This window comes from Pollicipes pollicipes, unplaced genomic scaffold (assembly GCF_011947565.3).
Source record: "Pollicipes pollicipes isolate AB1234 unplaced genomic scaffold, Ppol_2.1 Scaffold_5724;HRSCAF=6776_pilon_pilon_pilon, whole genome shotgun sequence".
Lineage (NCBI taxonomy): Eukaryota > Metazoa > Arthropoda > Thecostraca > Pollicipedomorpha > Pollicipedidae > Pollicipes > Pollicipes pollicipes.
The window spans coordinates 31988489-32007498 of record NW_023596746.1 but is presented as its reverse complement, the minus strand read 5'-3'; the positions used below and the strand labels follow the sequence as shown (position 1 = coordinate 32007498).

General features: G+C 51.4%; 2 protein-coding genes across 2 annotated transcripts; both read right to left on the bottom strand.

Moving 5' to 3' along the window:
• Window positions 1–1314: 1314 nt before the first annotated feature.
• Window positions 1315–4939, bottom strand: LOC119103819 (uncharacterized). Its single transcript, XM_037227478.1, has 5 exons — window positions 4910–4939; window positions 2821–2994; window positions 2262–2415; window positions 1753–1888; window positions 1315–1567 (listed from the first exon to the last, which is right to left on the bottom strand). Exons 2-5 carry the CDS (start codon window positions 2984–2986, stop codon window positions 1355–1357), a joined length of 669 nt encoding a protein of 222 aa, XP_037083373.1. The 5' UTR covers window positions 2987–2994; window positions 4910–4939; the 3' UTR covers window positions 1315–1354.
• Window positions 4940–9527: 4588 nt separating this feature from the next.
• On the bottom strand, window positions 9528–11159 carry LOC119102949 (organic cation transporter protein-like). Its single transcript, XM_037226399.1, has 4 exons — window positions 10726–11159; window positions 10338–10626; window positions 9799–10277; window positions 9528–9729 (listed from the first exon to the last, which is right to left on the bottom strand). Exons 1-4 carry the CDS (start codon window positions 11157–11159, stop codon window positions 9528–9530), a joined length of 1404 nt encoding a protein of 467 aa, XP_037082294.1.
• Window positions 11160–19010: the final 7851 nt, after the last annotated feature.

Below are 19010 nucleotides of genomic sequence, written 5' to 3'. Positions count from 1 at the left end.
AATTACTTCATGGCGGCCATGACACGCCTGGTCATTGACTGTAGCGGGGTACGACGAATCACCAGCCGCTTACTACACCCGAACGTCCGGCATGGCACACAGGTGGGAGCCGTCTCCGCTCTAACCCAGCGAGACCTCGCTCCGGCGGGGCGCGGCGCACCCGCCGAGGAGCGCCGCGCCGCTCAGCAGCGGCATTTATGACGTGTGTCTTGTCCACGCACGGACCAGGAATGGCACCGGAAAGACAGCCAGAGGTGTGGCCTGACCACGTCGCCCACACAGTTTTAAAATACGCAGTGGAAAGTGGAACCCCCCTTCTACACATACACACGCGCGCACATACACACACACACACACGCACGCACGCACGCACGCACGCACGCACGCACGCACGCACGCACGCACGCACGCACGCACGCACGCACGCACGCACGCACGCACGCACGCACGCACGCACGCACGCGCACACACACACACACACACCACACACACACACACACACACACACACACACACACACACACACACACACACACACACACACACACACACACAGGCGCGCGCATGTTGAGGCACCGACAAAGGAAGTACAACGGTATATGCACGAAGACTGTTGTTCAGTGGTGAGCCACACTGTGGTCCGGCACACGTATGACCCTCTAATTACCGCGCAACACGGCAGTGTGAGAAAGCCCAAACAAGTTAGCTGCATCGACGGCCCAAAACACAGGCTCATGAAATCCAAGACGCAGCACTTTTGCGTGAAGATAAAAATACTACCAAACGCATTTGTTATATGAATACCCACGCACAAAACGTTGTACGACAACCCCCACACATTACGCATCTCTCGACACGCGGAAAATGTGCTTAAACACCAGGACAAAGGCTGCTTGCATGGGATTTAGGCATATGTCATTTATGCAGCACCGGCCATATACATATATCACTTAAGTAGCAAGGGGTGAAACACGGGAACACAACGGACCAAACGACTGGACGACGGAACGGAGGGTGGCGCTCTTCAGCCTCAGGTGGGTCACGTTCAACGCGATTTCACGGTGCCAAACGCGTGCCGCACGTGCCGGAAGACGGCCCAGGCGGCAGAGGAGAGGCACGTCGACGACTAGCTCATGGGGGCACATGATCACTCAGTCTTGCATAAAAACACGTACTTGTCTGATCACAAGTGACTTCATGCAATGCCATCGGTCAGCATATCTGTCCCCCCCCCCCCCCCCCAACCCCCCAGATTCTCCACCTTGTCCCGCGCCCGCATCTCTCCACATGCCATTTACATTGCAATCCCCTCCAATTCACTCCACCACCTTAAGTCACCACGCTGCCGTCCGCGTCAGCAGCTGGGCGCATAATCCCGATACCAGGAATCCGGGTACAGGTACTTCTGCAGCTCGAAGCCCACCCAAGGCACGGGCATCTCGTAATGACCGAAGGCGCGACGCTTCAGTGGCGCCGCCACCAGTCGGGCGGGGAAGCAGTGAAGCTCTGGTTCCGCCGTGCAGTCGGCGCCCAGCGAGCGGTGCAGCCAGCCGTCCCGCCGGTACATCTGGCGAGAGGCGAAGGCGTCGGGGCTCTCACGCGCCGCGTCTCACACGTCTCTCACACGCCTCTCACTGTCGCGGACGACTTTCGGTAATCAAAAGGGAGTCCGTTTTCAAACGCATCAACAGATAGGCCCAGCGTCGCTGGGATTAAAGAGCGCACCGGGGCGGCCGGGGTCGGCACGGCTACCTTGTTCACAGAGTCGGGCGCGAAGAAGATGAGCTGCACGAGTCCGGGCGTGCCGTCCGACCTGTAGACGTCCAGCAGGCCCCGCCGCGCGTCCAGCTCGGCCGTGAAGCCGGCCGCCTCCAGCTGCGTCACCAGGCTGCAACGGCGCCGCGATGAGTCGCAGGCTCCAGCAGCCGAGGGAGGAGGTAGCGCACGGTCAGCGCAGCTCACGCGGAGGGTTCAAGCAATAACACAGCACGTAACACACTAGCAGCACACACGACACAGAGGCACAGAGCGGCACCGGGCGGTACAGAGGCGCAGGCGAACACATGAAAGCGGCACGCAGTCTCGGGCGAACACACGAACTCGTCCACCTCCGGACCACTCTGAGCCTTGTCCTTTTGCCGGCCTGTGGGCCCCGCCTGACCATCCACGGGAGCAGCGCCTGAGTCAGCTCGCTAACCACGGCCCTCTGCGGTCCCCTGTGGTCGGCCGGCGGCGGCGGCGGCGGGTCCGTGAGCACTGACCTGTCCTGGCGGTCGTCGGTGGCCTGCTCCCGCAGCACGCACAGCTCGACGTCCGACTCCCAGGCCGGGTTGCGCCGCTCGTGTAACTGGCCCCACAGACTGCCGTAGCACAGCCAATAGCGCAGCTGCAGCACGTCCAGCACCAGCCCAGCCTCTGGGGGCAGGACGCCGCAGCTGAGCCGTGGGTGCTGCGCGTGCGCTCGCGGCAGGCGGGAAATAAGCCCTGCGCACAGGCGGCCTGTCTACGGGTCTCCGTAGGCCACGTTGAGATGCAAAACAAACTAGATCCCTACCGAACTGGATATTCTGAGTCTCAAGAGCACCCTGGTATAAAGATGGGTCTTCCAGCACAACACCTGAAAGGTCCGCAAATCCACATCAGATCATTCAGCACACATCTCAACCCGTACATCAGTGTGAGGATAACATACGCAGCGAACCGGCCCGCACGTCCATTGACACGTTTCAGAAAATCCCCAAAATCAGGAAAAATCCTGGAAGTAAGGTAAAGCCATGCAAGCATACACCTTTCTCGGACAGTCTCCAAGAGCAGTTGTACCCTGCGCAGATGACTCCAGGTCGTCACGATGGGGGAACAGCCGTTTGCTGCATGTACGCTGAGAAAGTCGGCTGATGACGAGCCCCGCGACGATCAGGAACCAGAGCAGCGCAAGCATGCGAACCCAAAACCCCCAGCCGCCTGACAGGAGCCTCCACATTTTCATCTGTTTCCCTGGAAACACACAAGGGTGCTGGCATATGACGAAAGCTGCAGGAACAATTGCATGATGCATATGCATTCTGTGTATATTTTTGCATGCATTAAGGCATTCACACCATAGTGAATGTTGGACCCTGCACCATGCATTCAGAGCAATATAGTAATTTTCTATTCTAATCAACCTTATTGCTCACCCCTCAGACTAACATAACCTTTATCACCTGCTGGTTCGTGACTTTGCTGTCTGCCTGCTCGACATTTATGTAATGTAGCACATGCTTATGAAATTAAAGACTATGTCCGTGAGCGGAGTAAAACTGCATTTGCATGATTGCAAAAACAAATTTGAAAGCGGGGTTATATCATAAAACAAGTAACCTTGCCTGAGATAGACAAACTCACGGCTTATAAGGTGCATGTGAGGAATGTATCACCACAAATAGGACATTTCCTAGATCTGCTGAAATTTAAAGCACAAAAAGAGTGCTGTTCCACTGAATTATGTAATGAGATGAATAGCTTTAACCACAAGTGGAGAAGAATAGGGTTTATATAGCCAGCCATGCCAGAAACCTCAAACCACAAAATTATGGTGGGAAGTGAGTGCACGAACCACGCAATACCCAACTCAAGCAGATGTGCAAGCATTCTTTCGCACAAATGCACGCTTTCAGACCACAAACGCATACACCACACACTTACACCTGCATGTATGCATTCACACCCTTCCTGCACACAACATTTGCAGTAAATACAGGTGTTGTATGTGATCACAGGTGGCACTCGTTCCAAAACGAGCGAGTGAAATCTAGGCATTGTGGGCCCAATGTGGACTATGCTGTAGATATTGTCACCTGTGAGCAATTATTTGATGTGATGTGCTTGCACACATCATAGACTGTGATGATGTGTCAGGTATGACTGGATAAGACTGCCAGATATTTTGTAGTGATTGATTGTTGCACTCACCATTTTCTTGCAATAACTCTGATTGTGCATGATATGCTTTGCAAGCGAAATACAAAACTTTGACTGAGACTTTGACCTTGCATGTGGTTACCAGATATATTTAAAGTTCTAATGTTTGAGTGCTTTTAAGTTGTGTTCTCATCATATGTTCCAAGATTTATTAGGAACTTTTTACTTTAAGAAGCTTTTCACTTGCATAACAATTCTAAGTTGACTGACTAAGGGACAAAAACCTCATACTTTACTATGTGCTTATTCATGACAAGTATGCATTATTACTGAGTGAAGGGGTCTGAGAATAGATTTGGCTTGGGCCAGCTTCCTTCAGCCACACATGTGGACCAATATTTTACCAGCTATTGGCTGACTTTGCATGCCCAGCTCTTCATATCAACAAAAGGGTCCCAGCAGCAGACACAATTTGAATAACAGCCCATTTACCAATATTTAGCTATTGGCTTTGCCCAGTTCCTCTCAACAATACATGGCTTTCTGCAGCAAATACAATTTCAATAACATTCCACTTATAAACATTTAACCACCATTAACTTGTCATTATTTGCCATCATTTCATTATACTGTTTTAATCTGGGGGTTGCCAAATGTCCAATTCATACCATACAATTGAAGCATACTCATGCAAGGGACACAAATATTTCCTTATGCTGGGAATCACACACTTGTTAGATGGAAAACAAGACCAAAATCTTATTTAAGTCACTATGGGCAGGGTTTGCCATTTATGCTGGCATGACAGCCTGCTGTCATGACTGAGCTGCAAAGTTAGGTAGCTTTGGCTGCATCATACTATCCCAGCATAGATCTCAGACAAAACATTAATTAAAAATCATGATATACACTTGATCTAAACGGCTTAAATGCTTTCTTTCGGTTCCTCTATCAACCAATCGGATTTCAAATGCATGTGATATAGAAGTGTGAGACTATGTGAACAAACCTCAAACGGGACCTCCCCAACCCATGTCAGGAAACCGTCCACAACGCGCGGATCCTCCGCCGGTTTGCACCCATCTTTTGTCTTTGCTGCGTCCGTGTTGTAGACAATGTACAAGGAAAATGCTTGTCTTAAAGTGCTGCTTTCACTACTTCGTCTCACGTTTCACTACTACTTCGCAGGGAACTAAAGTTAACTCCAAATTCAGGAAACAATGAGACACTTTTCTCCAAGCCAGAAACAGCTCGTAGTAACCTACATTTTCACGGATCGGTTGAATCTGGCGACCTAAGATTACAACATGTAATTTGTCCGCTTCATGTCGCAATATATAACGTACGTATATGACGTGTAACCAATGAAACAGAACACACCACTTCGAGCACTCTTCCCACGGTTTGACAAAGATGCGAACACGTCTTTTGCTTCCACAGACATGTGACATACTGCATTCATCAAGCTGCTTGACTCAAAAATATTGCTCACACAGGTAATAACATTTGTATTACTGACTGACCTTGCACAACGCTGGAGACATGACAAGTGCATGTAGTTATGGATAGATAATCAAAATGCAAGGAAGTGATGAAGCAGCTGGTGCACACAAGGCTCATGATAGAAAATTATGAAGTACTATCCAAAAAACCCAACAGCAATGCTTCTCCACCTTCCTCAGCACCCAGCATCTCAGGCAAATTGCAGCGACTATAACAGTGATGACTCACGAGTAATGCTTGCTTGCATGCAAGATTTGTTTAGGAAAAGTATCACGCGAGCTTGTACCAGCCATGTGCATTAATAAGTAGTGCTGACTTGTCCCCACTGCTTAGATGAATCGCTAATATGATGGTGTGCAATGGATTAGTTACATGCTGTAATACCTTAATAGGTTCAAAATGCTAGCAAGGTCATAATGAAGTAGCAAATTGCCTTTGAACACTCCTGCAGCAGGGGTGCTGGTGTTTTTTTCAGTTTGCCGACATCACTACCTTGTCATGCTCAAACACGAGCCTTAAGATAGAAGCCGGTATCAATATATCACATTTTATTGGGATTTAAAGAATACCAAAACAATGTCCACTCTCAGAAGCACAAGCCTCGCACGCGCACTCACCATCACCTCAAGATCAATACAAGCCACTGGCACACACCACCAGTCATCACACCCACCTTAAGCGCTTTATTCACACTCTCAAATAAGTGTGATCACCCACTTTTACGACCCGCAGGACTATCAAATTGCAGGTTTTCTCGCACTTTCCGCAGTTTTTCGGTTATAACACCCCATTTCACCGTGAGCTCCTTTTAAAATAAAGTCCCAACGGGGGTTCATGGTAATACAACTCAAGAGGCTATGCTTGTAGGACACAATTTTGTGTTCAAGATTTAGATTTGTCCTACAATATGTGTTAAGTATTAAGTAACAGATATGTAGGTTGCTATTTCGGCGACATGGTCCTAAGCCTAGTACCAGATTGGTTCGTGGTATCTTCCTGGTCTGGAACCAGGAACTGTTTCCCGGGAAGAAACTTTGGTAACAACGCAACTGTTTGCTTACCTGACGCAATCCTTTTCCCAGGGAAGGATTAATAAGATCCAGCTAGTCTGTGTTTGTGATTGAATGCCTGCGAGCAGCTGGGATTAATCGGTGCCAGATACGGCACCGCCGTAGCTCATCTGCGGAGCCATGGCTAACTGTCCAACCTGCATGCGACAGATGAATCAGCTAGCTCCACACGGGTTCTACACACGCTGCCGTGTTCAAGCAGGAAGCTCAGAAGCTCGTAGTACAGTACACAGGCGTTGTGCTCATTTCCACGAGGATGACTCAACGGTGCACGGTGCAGGGCGCGCGCACGTGATGTCTCGAGACCACGGGCGGACAGTACTCCCCTTTCGGACTCAGCTTTTACTGCAGGGCTTCCCGCTAGTTCGCGCTGCCTTGACCGTGTCTCACGACTTGAATTATCGAGCAAGCCCAATAGACAGACAGAATGTTACGTCTCAGGCCAAGCTGCTATCGCTGTTCCCATGAAAACTCTGTGCGCTGAGAACATTGAAAACTCCACTGCGCTGATCTGGATACCGAGCCACGTCGAACTTGCTGGCAAAAGGTCGGTAGATCAGGCTACAAAGTCTGCGACGTCCTTACAACGAACAGCACCCTCAGAATTCCCGCTAATGAAATGTCAAAGTGAACGAGTAGAAGGTTCATCAAGAGGCACGCCGCGTGGAGCGATAAGCACCATCATGGCAAGGCCATCTGTAGGGCGCCTGGACATTTGGAGCCCTAGCGTATGAACAAAAACATGGGCGCTCAGAAACGAGAAAGGTTTATGTCTTGAGAAGCGATATTCAAGATGATTTTTTAAAGTCAAATCCCATACCAATGATGAAAGCTCCCTTTTGGACGTCAATACGCTTGTAAACCCGTCCCTCCTCCCCTCCAACATCATCACCGTCATGTCCCTTAGCTGCATGACCCGTACTTAGCGGGGCCCATATATCACTTCTTCGTGTATGTGCTGATTCCCCGTCCCTATACGTGACCTTGTGAAGCTGGCTTACTAAGAAGCTGTCAATAAGGTGTTGAACATTCGGCCCGAAGTGCCGCAAACATGGGTGCGCTCCTGTAGCGTCGTCCGGCGGCAATCCGATATGATGATCTCTGTACAGTATCATCAACCGTGTAAACAGCGAAGCGACGGAGCGCATGTTCAAAGCTGACTTCGGGTCATCCGGCAGCGAATGACCAGTCGGTCAGCGCAGTCGAGCGATGTGCTTATGGAGACGGTCCATGTGCGGCTGTCACATTACCCCTATGTTAATAACCAAACGTTAAGCCGATCAATCACCATGGAAGAAACATTACAAAGCTGTTCAGCAACCATCCACAACAGATGAATTAATGACGATGGTACATTTGCAGATATTTTTCCAGATTGCCATTCACTCATGTCTTCCGTCAGCTCGCTGGTTCTTTGCATTAGTCATGTAATGCAAAGTTCGCGCAAGCTGTGTATCGTTCTCAAGTTCGCAAAGATACATACACATATCATTTGACACAACAGCTCTGCTGAAGATGAGATCCGCGCATGCAGCGTGAGCCACCCTACGCTTTATCTGTCTTATCCACATTTAGCCACTGGAACCAAATAATTTCATATTCGACGACATGTGATGTCAAAAATTAGGCTTTCATAACGAGGTGATGAGAAAAATGGCCTGTGCGAGGAATGGGGTAGGAATATTTGTCGATATGAAGAAATGCGCGCGGAGAGAAGCGCGACGCCATTGATCGGCGATGCGAGAAAATTTGACGTGGCGAAGATGTGCAAAAATGTTGTGCATGAGTAAATGTCACACAATGAATTGCATATACAAATTACTGTAAAACGAGGCAGGACAATGCAATCATGCGTACAATCATTGTAACTTGGCATGTACCAAGTTTCACGGATACGAAGATTTACGTAAGACGGAAAACTGCACAAGGGTATGCGACGCAAAAGTCTAACTAAGAACACTGCGGAGCGAAGAAGCCCGATAGGAAATTCTCCCTAGAACCTAGTCAACGCGGTGTTCTTATACCGAAAACTTGGATGATTCCACTGCCGACTCGGACCCCAGGCGGATTCGGGTCAAATCCGGTATATGGCTGTCTCCGGGCGTCCGTGGCCGTCCCGGGGACCTCAATACTCTGAGAGAAAAAAACGAAGGGCCTCGACAGCCAGGCAGTTGAATCGTGCTCACTCAAGTTTGAGTGAGTGGTGCTCAAATTGGCTGAACGATTGCTTAAAACGGTCCTTTCCGAAGGAGTTCTTGGCAGGATGAGTGCATAAACCAAAATTATAGCACGTGAAAGGAAACGCGACATGTTTAGGAAAGGTGTACAATTGTGTCCGGGAACACAAAACTTTTGCCACATGTGTTGCATAATTAAGTGTGAAGCTCCATCCTTTCATGGCGCCCACCTCGCATCAATGTGAACACCACGCTTAGCTGTAGAGAACTGCGACATTAAGAGGTTCACTTCGCGCACTACAAATTCTTGGCAGGATCGAACGAGTCGGGAACAAAATATATCGTCAATGGTTATAAATACTAGGCATGGTGTTTTCGTAATAACACTACTTCCGTTGATGCGGGTTGATTTGTTGCCTGCAAGGGAGCCCACAGTTTCTTACCATAAAGGGTTCAGCTAGTCATGATGATGGACCTGGCCTACGCAAACGCCACTACCTAGTCGGTGTGTTTCAAGTTTAATATCCTTGATGCGTACTCCACGATTTTGAATTCTGATAACAAGCTTCATATGTCTTCTATACTCTGCTTTGTTTTGGGCTATTTGCCGTATGTTTTGGCATCATTCGGCCAGGTTTTCACATCTTCCTGACTGCACTAAATTGTATTATTCTGCCACGACGTTCAATAGGCGAATAAATCCAAATCACTTTTCGTTTACTTACTCAAATGTAACTTGCCTACTAACTTAGTTTAGGTAACTAACCAGGTACGTTTGAAGAATCACTGACATGGATTATATCCCATACACGTCATGTTCACATGTGTAATCAGAGCGCCCTGCGGGTGCGTCCACTGAGACGCCGCTACAGCCAGCTCACGGATCATCAGCGCCCTGGCACGTCTCATTGGTGCGGGTGCGTTCGGCGGTCGGTGCGGCGGACACCGGCTGCCCATCTACATCGGCCACCGTCTCCGGCATCGGGCGGCCGTTGGTCTCGGGCAGGAGCAGGCCGGCGAGGCCGCCCAGCATGGCGAGGCCGGCGAACACGGACGACGGCGCGCTCTCGTGCAGCTCGCTCACCAAGTCCACCACGAACGGCGAGAGGGCGGCGCCCACTCGCGCTGCCAGCTGCCGCAGGCCGCACGCCAGCGAGCGGACCTCGGTGGGCATCAGTTCGGCAGTGAACACCATTATCGTGTTATACGCGGAGGAGACGCCGATCTTGGCGACCACGCCGAGCACCAGCCAGAGCGTGGTGTCCTTCTGTACGAAGGTGAGTAGCATGGCAGCGGCCTGCAGCCAGAGGAGGAGGATCAGCGAGGGTCGCCGTCCCAGTCGGTCCAGCAGGGGAAACACTAAGCTGGAGGGAATGCCGGCGAGACCGATAAACACCGCCGCCAGATGCGGGCTCGCCGCCAGTTGCGTCGTGTCAAACGAGATACCGAAGTAGGAGCCGGCGATGATGAAGCCGAGAAAGACGGCGATGAGTGTTCGGCGGCGCATGTGCGGCGTCCGGACCAGCTGCAGCATCATTTGCAGCGGACTGTGGCCGTCGGTGGTCTTCGTAGTGGTCTGGCGGGACAGCATGTTGTTCCGCGCCTCCGCCATCAGCTGCAGCACCTCCTCCTCTGGCAGCACCCGGCGGCCGTTCCAGCGCGCGCCCCGGCGCAGCACGGCACGCGCCTCCGGGAACCGGCCCTGCAGCACCAGCCAGCGGGGCGACTCGGGCATCAGCCAGAAGTTGAACAGGAAGATAAGACACGGCACGGCGTACGCCAGCTGGAGCAGCCATCTCGTGCGGATCAGGTACGAGCCTAGCGCGACGAGACAGGTGCCAAAGGCGAATGGCATGATTGAGACGATACCGATCGCGGCGCACCGCTCGCTGCTGGACAGCTCCATCATCAGCACGTACTGGCTGCTGATCATGGCCGACATGGCGACGCCCGTCAGGAAGCGCACGGCCGCGAAGCTGGCGTAGTCGGTGACGAGCGCGACGGTGAACGCGCAGGCGATCAGCAGCAGCATGGCCGGCAGAAAGACGGGCCGCCGGCCGAAGCGATCGGCCAGCTGGCCGCTCACCACCGAGCCGAACAGGGCGCCGATCATCAGCCACGATTGCAGCAGTGAGAGCAGCGGCTTGCGGCCGCACACCAGCGTCCACTCGGTCACCACCGTCGACACGTACACGGACGGGTCGTACGCCCAGCGCTGACAGGCGGCCGTCGAGTTGGCCGCGTGGCAGCGCGGCGTATCGGACGGCAGCGAGGCGAAAGTGGCATTGGCGGCGAAGCCGTCGGCGCATCTAAACTTGGGCGTGGCGCCGACGAACATCATGGACATGGAAAAGGCGGGGAAGAGCAGCCACAAGACTGACAAGTACCCGATGAGCAGCGTTTGCCAGCGGCCGGTGCCGCAACACCGCTCCAGCACGTCCTCGAAGAGCACCTCCGCCTTCTGCTCGGACTTCTCCTTGGCCTTGCCACTCTCTGCCGTATCCGCCATCGCGACAGCTTACTTGGTCACGAGCACTCCCAGAGGTGTTCGCGTGCGTCGGGCTCAGCGACGCGTCACGCTCCTCTCGGCGCACTCCGTGATCCTGGCCCACGCACACGGTAGGCTCGCGGAGACTCCGCGTTCCGTCGCCGCACCGCCGAACAGGCGCGAGTGCTTCACGTCCGTCGTGTTACTGGTCGGCAGAACCTGCCTCTGCCACCCAACGAAGGCGAGTGGCCTTACTGCGCCGTTCGGCCGGGCGCCGCGACACGTCCGACCGGCCTCAGTGGCGCCCGCCGCACTGCAGCGGCCGTTTACAGAACCTCCTCCAGAAGCACTTGCCACGCTGCTGTTCTGGAAATATAGATGTGCGTGCGCGCCCACTGTGCAATATGCATACGTTAGAATCGGTAGCCGAAGTTAAGAACGGGTACAGTAACTGTAAATTTCCCCCAGTTCCCGCAAAGCTTAACCAAATTGTGTGTTAAGTAAAAGGTAAAAATAAATATATAATAAATAAGGCATAAAGTACAAGTGTCAATAAGTAAATAAACACAAGCGCCCATACGTCTACGCGCAAAGAGAACGGGTACTTATGTGGGGTTCTTAGCGTGCATATTACGCATAAAGTAAAAGTGTAGATGAAGTAAATGAGCGCAAGTTTGTTTCATCTATATAGTTCCCTGTACAGAATGCCGTTTTAGCAACACATATGCTTCGCTGCAGATGGCTTAGCTGCACCACAGAGGCGACCCAGGGAGGAAAGGAGTTGGGGGCAACCAGGTCATTTAAACGTACACTGGAACAATCCTTCGGCGTGGATATTTCGACTCCTGATACCACCCCTGCCAAGAGGCAAGGGCTGGAAAAGTTAGAAAGGTGTATGGCTCGCGCGCATTTAGGTATCGGACTGACAAAGCGATGACCGTAAAGTCAGCAAAGATACATATATGAAGTGAACTACATAGGTCAAATAACAGCAGTTTCTCAGAGCGTAAATAAATGATAAAACGTGGCGCGAAAAACAGGCCTATGGAGCATGTATTTTAAGCCATATAACCAAGTTTAAAGCATCATTTCACCAGGTGTTTTGGGTACGCGCGGATGATGAAAGAGCTTGTCAAGTCCTTGGTTCGTTGGCACACACCATTAAACCAATCGAACGATCTATTCTTCTCCGGACACTCGCACACCGCACCGACTTGGCGCATTCACACTCACAGACAAGGTTGCCGTAATCGGCATATCGAACGGCAGGATGGGCTGCCCACACGTGACGTCACTAAACCCGAGTACGAACACCACGCCTCCCCCGGGTCGATAGGTAGATCTTGACTTTCGGGTCGACCTCTAGCCTCTCCGGGGCCCTCCGCTGACGGTTGCCTCGACGCGGAGCCACCGTCCTGGGTTGGTCCGCAAATCGCACCTTCTTTGGAGCTGGTCTTGGTGTGACGTCACTGCGTGCGGGAGCCGAATCGCCCTATGTGGCGTAAACAGGCCGGTACATACGAATGAACCGCCGGTTTCGCCACATGGTGCGACCGCTGGGGAACTTTACCAGGTAATCCCTCATTCTTCCGATGGCCATGACTTCTCCCATTCTGTCCCAGAGTCCTGTCTCCTTGTCCTGTACACTCACTTTCGTGCCGATTCGCATCGGGTGCAGTGGCTTTGCTCCTTTGTCGTAGGCTGTAGTCGTCGCTCTTATCACATTCTCCCCCTTCCGGTCGCAGTCCTTCGCACCCCTCTGCCAAGCTTTGTCGAAGCGCGATGGTGCATGGGGACTGCCGACCGAACTGGATGCCCGTAGAGGATCTGGGCGGGTGAGCGTCGTTCCACCCGGGGCGTGTTCCGGATCTCCAGGATGCCTCGGGCGAACTCATCGGAGTCCGTGTTGCCGGCCACAGACGTCCTTTGCAGCAGTCGTTTGACTAGCTTGACTGCTGATTCCGCGTGGCCATTCGACTGAGGGTAGTGCGGACTAGATAGCATGTGTCTGACCCCCCAGCGCACGCGGAAGTCCCTGGTGTGGTGCGCCGTGAACAGTGGGCCTCCGTCGCTTCTCAGGACGTTTGGCACGCCTGTGGAGGAGAAGATCTCACGCAGAGAGCGGACGAGGGTCCGGGACGTCGCTTCTCTGTTGCAGGAGACGACGATGGGCCAACCAGAGAGCCTGTCGGCGTACACGAGGAACGTCTTTCCTGCGTGGTGGAAGAAGTCCGCCGACACGGACTGGAAGGCTCTCGTCGGCTTGGGGTCGGTCATGAGTGGCTCCTTCTGCACGCTGGGTAGTCTCTCATGACAGTGGCGACATGATGTCACGACATTGTGGACGTCCTGGTCGATGTTAGGCCAGTACACCGACTGTCTGGTGCGCCGCTTTGTCCTGTCGACGCCTTGGTGACTGTCATGAAGGCGTTCGAGCACTTCACGTCGTAGGCTGTGCGGGATGACGAGTCTGCCTTGTGGTCGGGAAATCCTTGCATGACGGTCTCCGCCACCTTCCGGTATGCCTCGTCCGCGCCGGCAGCTTCTTTGGCCTTCCTCAGTAGAGCATCCTGGAACGGTGCAGATCCCGCTTCGTCTTCGTCGCCGTCGGTGAGGCGTGTCAGGAGGACACTGCGCGTCTGGTACGTCACGTCGTGTTCAGCTTTCTGGTCTTCAGGGCTCGGCTGATCGACTGGTGACCTTGACAGCGCGTCTGGGAGCTGATGAGTCTTTCCAGCTTTCCTGGCGGCTGTGAATGTGTATGCCATGAGCTTCTCTCGCAGTCGTTGGAGCCTGGGGTTTTCTATCTCCGCCAGAGACTTGGTGTTGGGGATGGGCACCAGAGGTCTGTAGTCGGTGACAAGGCTGAACTCTGCCGTTCCAGCCAGATAGATGTGGCGCTTGCGCACGGCCCAGTTCACCACCAGCATCTTGAGCTCCACGACAGCGTAGCGTGATTCGACCTCAGACAAGAATCTGGAGCCCCACTGGACCAGCTTCCACTCCTGGTCGTGACGCTGCAGCAGCGCGTAGCCCAGGCCTCGGGGTCGTGATGCGTCTGTGTGAACTGCGGTCGGCAGTGACGGGTCGAAGTAGGCCAGAACGGGAGGGGTGACGGGCGTTGCTTTGACGGCTTCGAACGCTACCTGGTGCACTGATGTCCATGTCCACTGGTTCCGGGGCCTCAGCAGGTCGCGTAGAGGCTCGGCTGTCCTGGCTGTGTCCGTCGAAAACGCTCCGAGCTGGTTGGCCAGTCCTATGAAGCTCCTTAAGTCTGTGAGGTTCTCTGGAACGGGGAAGCCAGCGATAGCCCGCGCCTTGCGCTGGTCTGCTGTGTAGCCGTCAGGACTGATGACGTAGCCGCAGAAGTCCAGCGTCTGGGCGGCGAACGTCGCCTTCGCCGAGTTCAGGATGATGCCATAGCTGTCGCATCGCTGAAGAATCTGGGTCACGTACAGAATGTGGGTCGAGTAGTCGTTATCGTAGGCCAGGATGTCGTCGAATACCTTGTTCGTCTTCGGCAGGCCCGCCAGTGCTGCGTATCCTCGCCGTCCATACTCGTTTCCGGACGTGCAGAGGCCCATGACGGCGCGTTTGAACTTGTAGCGTCCCCAGGGTGTTATTAAACGCGTCAGGTCCTGGTCTTCCTCTGCGATCGGAATCTGGAAGTATCCTGACTCCGCGTCCAGCTTCGTGAAGTGCCGGCTTCCTTGCTCGATTCCGGTGACGACATCGTGAGGCGTGGTGACTGGACGCGCTCCACGCCGAACGTAGAGATTGAGTCTGGTCAGATCCACGCACATGTGCACGGAGGTCTTGCCGTGGCTTCGGTCCGTGGGCGGCTTCGGCACTGGGCCCATCGGGTGACACCACTCAGTCGGGTGTGCCACGGGCGTGATGACGTCTTGCGCGATCAGATCGCAATTTCCGCAGATTTTTGGTTATAACACCGCATTTCACCGTGCGCTCCCTTTAAAACGAAGTCCCAACGGGGGTTCATGGTAATACAGCCCAAGGGGCTATGCTTGTAGGACACAATTTTTTGTTCAAGATTTAAATTTGCCCTACAGTATGTGTTAAATGTACATTAACAGATATATGGGTTGTTATTTCGGCAACATACTTCTATCGAAATAATGGCAGAAGAATAGCACTTCTTATTGTAATTCTTAAATACTACTTCTGCTATTGCTTGGATAGACATCTTGCTGAAATATCAACCCAACTGTGTCTCTATTCTCCAAATTTTTATCCGAGGAATAAGGCTAATGCTACTATCTCATCCACGATAAATGTGTAAGGAAGCTGTCTTTGTCGAAAATAGATGAGACACTGCAGAACACTTGAAGCCAGTTTCTCAAAACACAACTTCGCATATTTTTGGCATAAACTGTACATTTTTTGCGTGTAATAGTATAATCCAGTCTCTCAAAGCAAAAATGTACAACTTACAACTAGAATCTAGGACACTGAAAAAATACACAAAAAATGTACAATCTATGACACAAATATACACAAACAATCTTGCATAAGGTTCCCAAAGCCAACAACAAATGTACGACAGAGCTTAATCTTGATGGGTCCCCGATGAGTTTGGTAATGCAATCAACGCAAGCATTTGTGTCGTAGATTATAACACTGACCTTAGGACTGCTACTTCTTGAAAGACGAATTGCTGCAGTGGCAAGCCTAAACAGCATGCAACAGCTGCTTAAGGCATAACAGAACATAAAGCTTGAGTGTGAGCAAGTAATAGTGAGTGTTCCTGTCTTTCCGGCAAGAAGCCTTGGGTAGGGCATGCCAAGACCAAAAGATGGGGCAAAACTGCCTGGTCAAGGACCTTCCTTTGCAAGAACATCAAAATACACCACAATAAAGAGAAATTTGTGTGGCTGCCACCATACTTGTTATGGATACCATACATTTTATGTCCGTGCAAGTTGTATTCCAGACACTTTCAAGGTGAGATATGGGCAGCATCATTGCCTGTAGTGCCTACCCTAGTTGAAAACATTATGATGCGCAGTAAATGCTAATAAAATAGCGCAGCATGACAGAAGGATTATACCCTATAATTGATTTTATTTGGATAACACAGCTGCATACATCTTGTGTATTACTATGTCATACGGCAGCACCTAGCCTGCGTAAAATCATATCATAGAAACATACTCTCAATGATCAGTCAATGTAGAGAGAGCCTGTTTCCAATGACAAGTACGCCAGGCTGCTCATGATTGAATCCATGAATGGCCCTTTTTCGGTGCTCAGTGACAGCTCGTGTTCACTTCACATGCTCCATTAAGGTCTGAAGGCTAAGGTCTGACAGTCCCACCTTCAATGCCCAGGATATGCTTAGTAATCATAGGCATTATGCACTTACTATTCACATGATCTCGTCCACAATCGCTATGCAAAATAAAGCTTCCATGAGTGGGACATTTTATGATGAACCTGAACACTGAAGGAACTGATGAATGGAGCAGAGCTTCCTTCACCGAATTTATCAATTTTGGACAACATCGCCACCAAAACCAGCACGTCCGGCGCGCATCTCCCCAACACCACACTTGTCTTGTGTTGTCTTGGATTAGGGCGCATAGCCTCCTGGGCTCAAGCGTCCGTTTCAGTTGTCTTCGTTGCGTCCCTTTTGTATTCGGATTTTGCTTGCAGCTTTCTTTTGGTATGCTGTGGAGACTGAGCATGGTAGAGGAACATGGAAGATTTAGCCACGGGATGGATCCTGGTGCAAAGGATGCATTAGTACTCAGTGGTTATGAATATCTCGAGCTAAAGATTACGAGTAACTGTACCTACGTACAATTAAACTACTCATTTATACGGCGTGGTCTCCTCGATCACCTCGTTCGTTTCCCACACTCAAACAATAGCAGAAAATCTCGCAACTTCAGCGACACACGACTCAACATGAATCGCGGTGGCACACACACTTGTTTTGTCAGCACTCTGGCGCAGAATCTGCCCTCCATGCGTCGCATTAAATATTTATATATTGCTACCTTATCAATTCAGTTTCGCGTCTGCGTACGGTTCGCTCAGCCCGACGAGTTGGTCGCTGGTCTTTCATCGTTTTTCGCCTCGCTACGGGGTCCTCCCCCGTTAATGCTAAACTACAAAGCAATACAAAGTTATAGCAAAATAATAAAGATGGAAGCGAGCTCACACACGCACATGACCACACACACAAACCTACACACACACACACACACACACACACGCAAACACTCACACACACACACACACACACACACACACACACACACACACACACACACACACACACACACACACACACGCACACACACACACACACACACACGTACACAGAGACTGAATCAATCACTGCCTTCATACCACTGTCCACCACACATGACCAATTACTATGCCTCACAAGACTTGAGCATATTTGTGACCTCATATTGAACTCCAAATCATGGCAAACGGCACACACAGTACCCATGTTACTTGGTGGATCAGTTTTGGGGCAAGTTGGTACACCAAATGTGGGAAGTATGGTAGGGGTATTCTCAACCCTTCCTCCCACCTTCTTCGTAAACCTCTTTGCTCCCACCACACCAAGCTCTAAACCAGTGAACGATCTCATCCTCAGAGATGTCCACTAGGTCATTGCCATGTATAGTGCCCTTGCTAACGTTTGGTTTGGGGTCACGGCAGACCTACACTGCTCTCCCACCAGTTATGATGCCTTCAGAATCTTTTCAGTCTGGCTCTGTTTTTTTTTTTTTTAATCAAGAGGCTTCCATTCCGGAGGAGGCTTGCCTTCTCTACTTTGGTCTGCGTACCAGTAATATTCCTAGGTCCTGCCTGAATTCATGGCCATCCCTTCGATCTCATAGGTTTTCCACATTTCAAGGTTATTATCATGTGCAAACCGGCATGGCGGTCCACGACGTCATTTAAGAGTTCTCCACCACATAGGATGAGTCAACGGCCTACGGTACAGCGCGCGCAGTGATGTCTCGGGGACTACGAGCGGATTAGCACTGCCCTTTCGGACTCGCTTTTACTGCAGAGCTTCCCGCTAGTTTCGCGCTGCCTTGACCGTGTCTCACGACTTGAATTATCGAGCAAACCCAATAGATAGACGAATGCTACGTCTCGGGCCTAGCGGGGCCCATATATCACTTCTTCGTGCATGCGCTGATTCCCCGTCCCTATGCGTGACCTTATGAAGCTGGTTGACTAAGGAGCTGTCAACAAGGCGTTCAACACTCGGGCCGAAGTGCCGGCCGGCCGAAGAAGTCTGCTGGCGAGCCGCTCTAATGACCCCTGTACAGTATCATCAACCGTGTAAACAGCGAACGACGGGGCGCATGTTCAAAACTGACTTCGGGTCACCCGGCAGCGAATGACCAGTCGGTCAGCGCAGTCGAGCGCTGTGCTTATGGAGACGGTCCATGTGCGGCTGTCACATTACCTCTATGTTAATACCAAACGTAAGCCGATCAATCACCATGGAAGAAACATTACACAGCAGTTTATCAACCATCCACAACATATGAATTAATGACGATGGTACATTTGCAGATATTTTTCCAGGTGCCATCACTCATGTCTGCCGTCAGCACGATGGTTCTTTGCATTAGTCATGTAATGCAAAGTTCGCGCAAGCTGTGTATCGTTCTCAAATTCGCAAAGATAATTACACATATCATTTGGCACAAGAGCTCTGTGAAGATGAGATCCGCGCATGCAGCGTGAGCTATCCTAGGCTTTATCTGACTTACCCACATTTAGCCACTGGAACCAAATAATTTCACATTTGACGACATGTGATGTCAAAAATTAGGCTTTCATAACGAGGTGATGTGAAAATGGCTGTTCGAAGGA

What these genes read in the sequence shown, in the direction of transcription:
- LOC119103819 (XM_037227478.1), bottom strand. Translation starts at nt 2,986, where the DNA reads ATGAAAATGTGGAGGCTCCTGTCAGGCGGCTGGGGGTTTTGGGTTCGC. An exon ending in CCTGGAGTCATCTGCGCAGG is followed by an intron (nt 2,416 to 2,820) that starts GTACAACTGCTC and finishes TCCTGCCCCCAG; the next exon opens with AGGCTGGGCTGGTGCTGGAC. An exon ending in CGCCCGACTCTGTGAACAAG is followed by an intron (nt 1,568 to 1,752) that starts GTAGCCGTGCCG and finishes GCCTCTCGCCAG; the next exon opens with ATGTACCGGCGGGACGGCTG.
- LOC119102949 (XM_037226399.1), bottom strand. Translation starts at nt 11,159, where the DNA reads ATGGCGGATACGGCAGAGAGTGGCAAGGCCAAGGAGAAGTCCGAGCAG. An exon ending in GGCTCGGTGGTGAGCGGCCA is followed by an intron (nt 10,627 to 10,725) that starts GCTGGCCGATCG and finishes CGACTACGCCAG; the next exon opens with CTTCGCGGCCGTGCGCTTCC. An exon ending in TGCAGGGCCGGTTCCCGGAG is followed by an intron (nt 10,278 to 10,337) that starts GCGCGTGCCGTG and finishes CTGCCAGAGGAG; the next exon opens with GAGGTGCTGCAGCTGATGGC.